The sequence below is a fragment of the Patagioenas fasciata genome, chromosome 25 (assembly GCF_037038585.1).
Source record: "Patagioenas fasciata isolate bPatFas1 chromosome 25, bPatFas1.hap1, whole genome shotgun sequence".
Classification (NCBI taxonomy): domain Eukaryota; kingdom Metazoa; phylum Chordata; class Aves; order Columbiformes; family Columbidae; genus Patagioenas; species Patagioenas fasciata.
This window is the reverse complement of record NC_092544.1, coordinates 5,788,907-5,800,320: the sequence shown is the minus strand read 5'-3', so window position 1 is coordinate 5,800,320 and position 11,414 is coordinate 5,788,907. Positions and strand designations below refer to the sequence as shown.

Sequence of the window (11,414 nt, the reverse complement as noted above, 5' to 3'; positions counted from 1 at the left end):
TCTGTTATTGTAAAAATCAGGCTTATTGTTCCAGAAAGTGGCAGTTGATTCAAAAAAATTTAGAAAAAAAATTAGCCAAGCAGGCCTTCTGCTCAAATTCTCAGCTTCACTGGGGGTGGGGAGAGCAGGAGGGCATCGTTTGGGAAAGGTAATGAAGCTCTAGCCTGTAAGCTCACATTGTCCCATAGTGGGAAGAACAGCAGATGTCAGTGGATGCACACGGGACTGCTGAGCAGCAGCAGGAAGTACCCAAACAGCAAAGACTGGTGGAAGGTTTCCTGATGTTATCAGATGGAGACGGTTGAAAAGTATTTTGGGGAGGGGGAGCTGGAGATAGGGCAGGAATTCAGATCCATGTGGGGTAACAACGCAGCATGAAAAAGATGTTTTGATTCCATAGGACCTGAAATTGGAGACAATGGAATGGATAACGCATCGTGCCAATTTCAACGTGAGATGTGCTTGTGTCACAATTACACCCCTGCCCTGGCTTTCCCCAGCCTGTTTCCTTTGGGGTGCCAAGGTTACACCAGGTCACCCGCTGGATCTTCGGGACTGTTAAAAGACCTGGTTAATTAACCTGATTAATGCCTGTGCCCTGATACCAGGCCCAGAAGAAGCAGAATTCCAACTGTGCCTTCCTCGATGGTCCGGTTAACATTTGGTTGATGGATTTGGACCTGATGCAGAAGGAAGGAAGGAGTAAGGCATCTTTGTGGAGCTCACCTGTGAGAACAGGCTGCCCAGGGTCACAGAATTGTTGAGAGAGGCCTCTCGAGATCCTCTCCTTGGCCCCAACCTGCCACTCAGGAAGGATCAGTGAGAGCAGGTTCCCCAGGAGCATGTCCAGATGGCTTCTGAATATCTCCAAAGGTGGAATATCTTCCACAACCTCTCTGGACAACCTGTCCCACTGTTTAACAGACCTCATGGTAAAAAATGTGTTTTGTGTTCAGATGGAATTTTATGATTTTTTGCCTCTTGTCCTGCTGTGGGCAGCACTGAGAAGAGTCTCACTCCCTCGTCTTCATTCTCCCACGTTAGATGTTTACACACATTGATGTGTCTTCTGCAGGCTGAACAGTCTCGGCCTTTCCTGGTCGGATAACACTCCAGGCCCTCCATCATCGTCACGGCCCTCCCCTGGATTCACTCCAGCAGCTCCGTGTCTCTCTTGCAGGTTTGGCCCCACCAGTGCTGATCAAAGGGAAACTTCACCTCCCTCGAGACCCTGGCAGCAGATCCCCCACCTCCCTCCGGCTGTGGCTGAGCTCAGCGTCCCTCCCGTGCAGAAGCCTCCGGACATCAGTGGGCTGACGTGGAGTTTCACTGCACTTTCTAGAGCATCCTTGGTCCAAACCTCACCGCTTTCTGGGTCAAGTTCGCAGCCACCAATGTGCTGCTCCTCCTTTGGCCTCCGCTCTGTGAGGATCCTGCAGACACCACGTGCTGCCAGAAAGCGCTTGGTCAAGCTCAGAAGGTATTGAGTGTGTGAGCCCACACGGGCAGCTCACGGGAACGACCGCAAACCGCAGACGCAACACAAAGAGCACGCGCTAACCCACGCGTGACAGATTTTCCAGCACAGCATCATCCTGACTGTTTTGTGGGCATTGCTGCAGCTCCCCCACCGCGGGAGCTGCCCCGGGGTGGCTCCCTGCTCACACAACCCCTTCCCGGGGTACACTCGGCCCAGTCCGGCGTCCTTTGACTGGAACATCAACCGGACCGGTCCCCACCACCGCCGGGAGGCGCCCGCACGCTTCCCGCCCTTCCGCGGCTCCTCCGGGCCGCCAGGGGGCGCCGCAGCGCAGCCGGCGGCGGGAAGGGCGGAAGGAAGCGCGGGGAGCGGCCATGGCGGTGGCCGGCGAGCTGTGGGCAGAGCTGCCGGCCGAGAAGCGCATCTTCTGCTCCGTGCTGCTCTTCTCCTGGGTCGTGTACCTGTGGGAGGCGTTCCTGGCGCACCGGCAGGTCGGGTCAGCGGGGCTGTGCCGGGCCGGGGGGCTCGGGGAGGGCCGGGCGGCTCGGGGAGGGCCGGGCGGCTCGGGGAGGGCCGGGCCCTGTCGCTGTGGAGTGGTTTGCTGTTCGAGGCCCGGCTGCGGGGGAAGGACCCGCCCGGGGGGTCCTGGAAGGGCTGAAAAGTGCAGAGAAGCCGCTAAATTAATGTAGATTGTGATTAAGTTGTAAGACGTACCCATCATGAGCCAATTGGCGTGATAAATGCTTTCTGACCACCTGCAAAACGAGATTTTTTTCAAGTTTTAGATCTTTCTGGAAAAGAAGGAGACTGAAAATGAAGTAAATACGTTGTTCAGCAGCAGAGAGCGTAGTTTGTATTTAACTAATCATGAATAGACGTATTGTCAGTAAGAAACTAATTAATTAGAACTAACATCAATTACTTCTTAGTATAGATGTATAGATTAGTATGGATTTATTTCAGACACGTTAAGCAGAAGCTAGCGCACCCGAAACCAGCAGATGCTCTATAGCGGCAAAGGCTCTGTGAGCACGGTCTGAACGCATAAAAAGAAAAGCAGAACAACTTTTGTTCTTTGGCGGATCATCAAAGTTAGAGTGGCTCCGGTTCACGCTGGTGAAAAAAAATCTGATTTTATGGAAAAAAGTCTGTTACCGTGGTTGACATGTTTTTAAGGCCTTTTATTTTAATTGCTATTCAGCTTCCAATTTGTAAATCACTCTGAATTTCTTCATTTCAGCTCGTTATCCTGAAAAACAAAAACGAGGGTCCGAATAGTTCACACATAGGTCATGGCTGGATTTGATGATCCTGAGGGTCTCTTCTAACTGAAATATTTGTTATTTTGTGTTGCTTTTTTCTGTCTGTTTCAACTTTCCGTGGTGGCCCATTGGGATCACCTTATGTGTTGCTTTTACATCTTATTTATCTCCTCAAAATGTCAGGTATAGACGTGAAGTTTCTTTTCCGATTTTCCAGAGGCGGGTGTACAGAACGACGACACATGTGCCACAGGAATTGGGACAGATCATGGATTCGGAAACGTTTGAAAAGTCTCGTCTGTACCAGCTGGACAAAAGCACCTTCAGCTTTTGGTCAGGCCTGTATTCCGAGCTCGAGGGCACCGTAAGTACCGGAGCTGCTCTTGCATTCATACAATACTTTTCATTAGAATTATTTTAAATTGTTGCAAATATGGACCTTTTTCTGTATTCGAAGGGATGCAGCTGCTTTCATTTTTAGATAAAATTGAAGTCGAAGGTAGAAAGAAAAACCTGTGGGAATGGGAAGAGCACAAAAAGGTCAGTTATGAAAATAGGATTGCAAAATACTATTGAAAAATGAAGCTGTTCTGCAACAGCGGGTTAGTGGTCCTGGCTGCCGGAGGGCTTGGACAAGATGGTCTTTAGTGGTCCTTTCCAACCCAAACCACGCTGTGATTTTGCCCCTGTAGGAAAAGCACAGCCTTCGCTTGCTTTCTAATCTGATTTTTTCTTTGTGGCTCCATTAATATAAGATTTTCTTAGAGCTAAATTGTCTACAACTGTATTTTCTTCTCGATACCCTTGCAGCAGGGTTTCTTCATTGGGGTAAAGTTTTACATCTTGGTGCTGGGCGCTTCTTTCTTTGCAGGATTTTCCTGAATTTCTGTAGAGTTTCCTTGATGGATTTGATATTAAAGTCACAAAATTTGTGGCCGAACGTTCACGTCCCATTTGGAATGGTGTAAGGGAGGTGTAGTGGTGGAGTCACCATCCCTGGAAGGGTTTAAAAGATATGTAAATGTGGCATTTAAAGACATGATTTAGACCGGATTTGATAGCGTTGGGTTAATGATTGGACTCAATGACCTTAAAGGTCTTTTCCAGCCTAAATGATTCCACAATTGTGTTCCACAATCCCCTGATGTTTAGGCCACGTGCAGCTGCTTCTTCATGTGTACGTGATGATGAGCTATTGCTCCTTTCTGTGACACTGGGCTGTGTCTTGCTCAGAATTCATCCTGGGATCATCAGATTCCAGCCGAGCGACGAAAAAACTTTTCTCATTCACCTGGGCAGGTCCTTATCACGCTGACCTTTCAGCAGAATAAGACGAATCTGTTTCATGTGGCCTCTGTGGTTTTGTTTTCAAGATGATTCTCCTCTGCGGGGGAATTCCTTTTCTCTGGAATCTCTCTGGTCGGATCTCTGGTCGTGCTGGGTTTGGACCAGAATATGAGGTAAGGGGTCTTGAAATTTTAGTGAAGATTTGGTCCATGAGCTATATCGTGATAATAATTTTTAATTTTAAGCTTGCATTTACTTAAAGTGAGATTTAGCTACAGGTACAATTGAGTAAAAAGAATTTTCTGGTGAACAGAATGATTGCGTGAGTCTGAGAACTGATAACAGCATATGACTTTTAAATTAGCCAATTAATTAAAATGGCCTTGTTTGTTAAAAACAAGGGGGTCAAAGCTACTTGAGTCGAAGGGTTTTAGGGACTTTTTCTTTGTGTGTTGTCTTTTCACTAAACCTAAACGTGATCTTCCTGCACAGTAAAAAGGTAAGAAGTTTGAGATTTATTTTTGTGGTTGTTTAGATCATTCAGTCGTTGGTGTTTCTGCTGCTCGCGACGCTCTTCAGTGCGGTGACCGGCCTCCCGTGGAGTTTGTATAACACGTTTGTCATCGAAGAGAAACACGGCTTCAATCAACAGGTATCGTAGATCGCGCTTACACTGACCTATCGTATCAGCCTTAATTAAAATAGAGAATTCAGCTCTTTTTTTTTGTACTCGTGTACTCACTCAACATCAGCCCTGGCTCTCTGAATGTCTCTCACCACCTTAGTTTAACCCGTTCCAGTATCATCGAGATCAGATTTTCCTTTTGGGAGAGGAACCTCAATCTGGGACACATTGGCCATTTCATGCCAGGTTGTGAGACTTGTTTTCTGCTTTTGGACCCAGTCTACAGTTTCATCTTCCAGTTTTTCTGGAGGCAGGAAGACTGAGCTCAACCCAAAGAAGCAGAATCAGTTTGTTTCGAAACTCCTTATATTCCTAGTATATTGTTAAACTGATATTTCTTATTCCTTTTTATAAAACAAGCAGGACAATAAGTGAGGAGAAAAAGCGCTGATGCACTTTGTACCCTCGCTCAATCATGTTTAAAAGAAAAGCGCGTAGCTCCCAGCACAGCCTGTAGTATTTTGGTTCACGTCAGTTATTTAGTGGTGGACATTTTGATCCTGCTCCAGTCTTTGGGAAGCAAATCTGAAGATCGTGCTAGTCGTAAGCCTTGTAGCCAGCTCAGAACTCCTTCTTTTATTAGCTTTTTAGGTTAGCTTTAGGTTATAACCTTTTTAGGTTAGCTCTCTAGTCTTATAAAAAAAACACTGTGCTTCTAAAAACACAGGTGCACTTCCAACAATCACTTTTTTCTCTCACCAGCAAGTAAATACTTGTCAGAATGATGGTGCACATGGCCGTTCATATCCCAGGCGGCTCTGAGCCATGGTCCTGGAGATCTCCTTCCCTTCTTGGTGCCAGATCTGCAAGCTCTATGTCTGAGACACAAAAGTCTGATGATGACAGTATCGAGATTGTAAAGTGCTAGAATTAGAGCGGATGGATGGAGAGCTTGATTCGATCAGGCCTTGATCAAGTCCTATCTCTATGCAGAGGGTCAAACACTTAACTTAGCAGCTTGGGCTTCTTTAAAAGTGTCTTTCGAGAGCTTAGAGAATCCACATGGTTTCTCTGTGCGCCTCAGAGGGGAAGGAGGATTCTGGGTGTAGCCTCTGAACATTTTCCCTGTGGGGCAGAGCTCTCCGGGTGCTTCAGTCATTGCGCCTCATCAGATGCAAAAAGGAAGACTTGGCGCTGACACCTGTGTGCGTTCAGTGCTTGACTGAGCCACCTGTGTGGCATCTTTTACAAGGTTTATTTTGCTGCGCTTGTCCTCGTGCCAACAACTGGAGGCTGAGTCCAGCTCCCATCCAAACTTTGAGGTACCACGTCTCTTAGAGCAGAGTCAAGTCTCCATCTTTCATTTCAGACTAACGGGCTGGGTCCTTCAGTGAACGAGCCAAATTCACACCTGGTACTGGCCCAGACTTTGCAATTTCTAGCAGTGGTTCTCAGTCCTCAGATGGACTCGTTCTTCCACCAGAGCAGCTTGTTGAAAACCAAGATTTGTCTTGAAGTCATATCTCCTGTAGAAAGCAGGAAAGAGGTGGTCAAAGATGAGACGCTGTTGGATTTTAGAGCTCTGCTCCTAGATTGTGGAAGAGCTATTAAAGTTATGCTAATTTTAAAACCTAAGACACTTACCTGAGTAGTAACTGCTTGTCAGTGGAAGCTTGGAGTAAAATGCCCAATATATATCTGAAGGTCTTTAATAGGACTTCTTTATATTTCCAGTTGAGACCATCAGCTTAGTGGCAACTAAAAGTTAAGATGGATGGAGGCAGCTGTTTAAAGACAAAATACTTTACGGTAGCTATGCTTCCTGAGGAATTTCCTATGCTCTAAAAATCCTGTAATGTCGAGGATATAGACTGGTAAAGGAATTAAGGGACAGATATGCTTAAATTTTTATTTCTTCCTTTAATGAAGTATATATGTGAACATAAAATAAGGGTTTGGGTCAGATCTTACCAAGGAAAAGTGAATCCGATTTGGCTTGGGGTCCGTATGGATGCAAAGCCACAGCTCCCAGGAGACCTGGTGAAAAAGCTTCTTCCACCTTTTTTTAACAGGCCCCGATTTCAGTCACGTCGGTCTGGCTGGTTTGGGATATGTCTTATTTTGTTTCTGCGCATCCGCTGAAGGGCTCAGCTCACGAACCGCTGTGGGACATCGATATTTACACTGAAAATACACCCCTCTCCTTTCTTTGCAGACACTGGGGTTCTTTCTTAAGGACGCCATCAAGAAGTTTATTGTCACTCAGTGTATCCTGTTGCCAGTGACGTCCCTTCTGCTTTACATTATTAAAATAGGAGGAGACTATTTCTTTATCTACGCCTGGCTCTTCACGTTAGTTGTTTCCTTGGTGAGTACGAGAAAATCGGGTTTTCTCCAAATTCAAGAAGCTTTAGAATAGATGCCAGAAATCCAGCACTATGTGCTGATGGGTTTTCTTTTTCTTAGATATAGAAAGGGCACAAGTTCAACTGCCAAGGCAGAATGTGCTTTGCTCAAGAACATTTTGTGCAGATTCTGATCAGTGCTTCTTAAAGAATTGTTCTTTTTCTTTCTTAAATCATCATTCAGCATTTGAGTTACTGCTCCGTCCGTCTAGTGCAGCCTTGCAACTTGCAAAATGGGGGAAATATTAGTGTCTCGTGTGATATCTGGCTCATATTTTGAAATCTTTGCTCTTAAAGGCTTTAAAGACTGGGTTTTCATAGAAGGATTAAGCTAAAATTTTTAAAGAACTGGTAGTGTCAGGATTGAAAGAAAAGACAGGATTTTCTGAAAGTGAAAAATGTTTTCCGTAGCTTCCTTTAGACCAGTCGTTGTCGACTTTTATTCTTGCTGTCTTTTCTTTAAAAGAATATCTGTATTTAATATCTGTATGTGTTTGCAGGTGCTCGTTACAATCTACGCAGACTATATTGCACCTTTATTTGATAAATTCATCCCGCTTCCCGAGGGAGAGCTCAAGCAACAAATTGAAACCATGGCCAAGAGCATCAACTTCCCATTGACCAAAGTGTATGTTGTTGAAGGTGGGATGTTTTTTAATAAAAAGACTTTGTCATTTTGAATTTGTGGCTTTTTAGCTTTGATTGTGGGTGCTGTAGTAGGGCTATTGTTTATATTCCTCAGCTATTGTAGTATTGTCTAAATATTGTAATAAATTGCTGAAGGTTCCCATTACCACACTGCGGGTTGGCTTGTGAGGGAAAAACAGACATTTGTGTGTCCTAAGGAGTTCATGCAGCTCATACAAATCCATTCAGCTTGAAGTATCTTTATCTTTTGCTGCAAAAACCAGAGCAATCCCACCCCACTGGCAGGGAGCAGTGAACGAGTGGCTGCGTGGTCCTTGGTTGCCAGCTGGCGTTAAACCACGACACAAACCAACATAATTTTGAGGAACTGCTTGATATCTGTAGTTCATCTTCTGCTTACCTGTTGCCAACACCTCCATCCGTATCTCTTTCGAATCATCTTTGCTGGCACATTGAAAGAATTGTTCCTATGGGGACCTTGAGAATTGCTTTGGAAGAATCTGTTCTATGTAATATTGCCTGGGATTATTCAGATCACGGTCTTTAATGTCAGTTTTCCCCATCAGGTTCCAAGCGTTCTTCTCATAGCAACGCTTATTTTTATGGATTCTTCAAGAATAAGCGGATAGTTCTCTTCGACACCCTTCTGGAAGATTATTCTGCGTTGAACAAAGAGCCAGCGGAAGGCGAAGATGGTGAGAATGAAGAGACAAAGTCTAAAACCAAAGTGAGTTTTTCTTGGTTTTGCATCATGTTATTTACATTAACTCCTTGGTGAGCTATTCTCTTGTGTTTGCTGAATGTATCAAAGGTCCTGAGTGAGTTGCTGAAAGCCAAATCCTAAAGATTTCAACACCAAAGTGTCCCTGAGCTCCTAATTGGAATTTCTGGAGCAATGTGAGTGGTGCAGATGGCACCAAAGAGGTGTAGAAACCCACTGGTTGGAGGAAACAACCCAGGAAAAAACAAACTAATTGGTAAGAAATGTATTCAGTTGCGTTCATTCATGCCTGATGCTCCTTCTGCTTCGTTATTCCCTCAGAATAAGAAACAGGGATGTAAAAATGAAGAAGTTCTGGCTGTGCTGGGTCACGAATTGGGTCACTGGAAACTGGGTCACACTATCAAAAACATCATCATTAGCCAGGTGAGTCGTGATAAACTGCTGGTCTGTTTACTCCATGATGTTTTTATCCTCATCAATAACGTTGTTTCCCTTCTCTAGATGAATTCCTTCCTCTGCTTCTTCTTGTTTGCCGTGTTAATTGGTCGGAAGGAACTCTTTGCTGCCTTTGGGTTCTATGACACTCAGCCCACCCTGATAGGCTTGATGATTATTTTCCAGTTCATTTTTTCACCTTACAACGAGGTAAATTATCTTCAAGACGTATCATACTATTTTAAAAAAGTGGGAAAGGAGATAGAGTCGTATTTACTGATATTGTAAGGGACGTACAGGCAGCTGAATTGTAAAATAATTTTGAATATGTTTCTGTCCACAGGTTCTCTCGTTTTGTTTGACTGTATTAAGCCGACGATTCGAGTTCCAAGCAGACGCATTCGCCAAAGAGCTCGGGAAGGCTAAAGACCTGTATTCTGCTTTGATCAAGCTAAACAAAGATAATTTAGGATTCCCCGTCTCTGACTGGATCTTTTCCATGTGGCATTACTCCCACCCGCCCCTCCTGGAGAGACTTCAGGCCTTGAAAGACGCGAAACAGGAGTGACGGGAGTCGTTGATCCACAGATAGCGCTTCCATCTTCAGAGCAAAGTCCAGAGCTGCTTTTAAATTTCTTTTTAAAAATGGGTAATGCCAGTGAAGTGCGATGGTAACAGCGCCGCAGAGCTGAGAATCCTGAATTAAATTATCAATTACTTTTTTTTTTACAGAAACAAAACTGTGGAACTTAATTTAGAAAAAGTATCGGGTGAGGACCTTCCCCACACACACGCACTGGCTTTTATCTCCATATCATAGTATAGACTTGAAAAGGGAGGAAAACGAAAGTACAGCCTTCAAAGCACCTCTTTCTTCAGTTTGCTTTTGATCATTTTCCCATCCTCCACGTTCTGTGACCCTTCCCCGTCTCAACCTTCTTCACAACAAAGAGGGTTTGAGCGACGTGATTTCCTGTAGAACAACATTTGTGCTCGCCAGTCCCTGGTTTTGTGTTTTCAAAAAGCTGAATGCAAGTACAGGCCCTTCTTCTGGATTCGTGTCTGTCGTCATTGAGAAAGCTGCTTAATAAAACCTCCTTGGCTACATTTGTGGCATATGTGGAAGCGTCTGGTTGGTCAGACAGTGAATCAGAGCCAAACTTTCATTCAGAGGGGGTTCATCCTCCTTCTGTTAATACGAATCCAGCTGGAATAGCTGGATACTTAGAAAATATTCCTCATCATTGCTCTGATATAACCAGCCCAAGACACAGTTTGTTCATATATATTAGTGAAGGGCAAACGAAATAGTTGTGGAAATGGCTTCTGCATTGGTTATTTCAGATTTTTTTTATGAAAGGTGGAATTAAAATTACTTTTGCTGTAATACAAGTGTGTATGTGCCATAGAAATGTTCTGAACTGAATGCACATACTTGATGTAAAACTCAGATTTTTATATCTGCAGTAAATTAAAAAGTTCTGCTGGCTCTATACAAAGAGATGTTGAAGCGAATTCTCATTGTTCCAGATGTCGGAGTCAATTACTGTCAGACTAAATTTGCTTTTCTGGTGACAGGGAAAAATGCCTTATGAAGATGATGGGCATGATGATGTCTCAGGTGCAACAAGACACAAGATGTTGCTGGAAGTCCTTTGTATGCCTTATTCTAATTGTATTTATACCCTGGCAAATATGAAGTTAAGCTACAGATATGGAATTAGGTGGCAGTTTTACAAATATTTGTCATTCTAACCACATTTAATAAATGGCCCTTAAAAAAAAAAGTGTTACCTCGAATCTGTCAATTCAGAAGAGTAAATGGATGTGTCAGGTTTCGAGTTTGAGATGTTGATTGATGTAAACCTATGGAAAACATGTTAAATGTGCTCTGAGAAACCTAATGGGCAAGACAAACGGTTAAAACAGACTCAAATTATTTTTGTGGCTACTTCAACACAAACAGAAGGAGAGTATAATAATGAAGGAAGCATTAAATACTTGAAACTCCTTGTGTTGCAGGTGAAGATAGTGTTTTTGGAACTGCCTGTCACTTCCTTTTCTTCCCTGTCACTGTTGGGGGTTGGTGTCTGCAGTTCTCCCAGCTGGATTTCACCATCGAAGGGTTCAGCGCTGGTTCCAGTTTGCTCCGGTCACTTCTCAGCACTGGCCTTGTTGACCTTCTGCCTGTGAAGACGCCCGGAATGCGTCAGCTCCGCGTCGCAGCCCTGCGGTCTCCAGTGTGTCGCGAGAACGGTTGAAATCAAACCTCAAGCATCCTGTGCAGCTGCTGCCGCCCCAGGGATCTAAATCCCCCTCCAGTGTCTGCACAGGCACAGGACCAGCCTGGTGACACCGTCTACTAGGATGAGCCACGTGTCCCTTCTCGTTAGTGACCAGTTTTGAGGAGAGAGGCAAGAAAAATAGCAAGAGTGGGTTTTTCTGGAACCTTTAGCTAGTAATTCAAGGCAGAGGAACCTGAGCGAAACATTTATCAGCAAGTTTGCTGGTGACACCAAGCTGGGAGGAGTGGGTGACACTGGAAGCT

The 11,414-nt window shown here is 44.6% G+C and overlaps 1 protein-coding gene across 1 annotated transcript; it reads left to right on the top strand.

Moving 5' to 3' along the window:
* The first annotated feature begins 1,812 nt into the window (after nt 1-1,812).
* ZMPSTE24 (zinc metallopeptidase STE24) lies at nt 1,813-10,653 on the top strand. The gene is made up of 10 exons (XM_065857060.2): nt 1,813-1,971; nt 2,960-3,106; nt 4,116-4,202; nt 4,565-4,681; nt 6,870-7,022; nt 7,560-7,701; nt 8,274-8,434; nt 8,750-8,854; nt 8,933-9,076; nt 9,210-10,653. Exons 1-10 carry the CDS (start codon nt 1,855-1,857, stop codon nt 9,432-9,434), a joined length of 1,398 nt encoding a protein of 465 aa, XP_065713132.1. The 5' UTR covers nt 1,813-1,854; the 3' UTR covers nt 9,435-10,653.
* The last annotated feature ends 761 nt before the right edge of the window (nt 10,654-11,414 follow it).

Coding starts and splice junctions, on each gene's coding strand:
- ZMPSTE24 (XM_065857060.2), top strand. CDS start 1,855: ATGGCGGTGGCCGGCGAGCTGTGGGCAGAGCTGCCGGCCGAGAAGCGC. Junction 4,203..4,564: donor GGTTTGGACCAGAATATGAG/GTAAGGGGTCTT, acceptor GTGGTTGTTTAG/ATCATTCAGTCGTTGGTGTT. Junction 7,702..8,273: donor CAAAGTGTATGTTGTTGAAG/GTGGGATGTTTT, acceptor TTTCCCCATCAG/GTTCCAAGCGTTCTTCTCAT.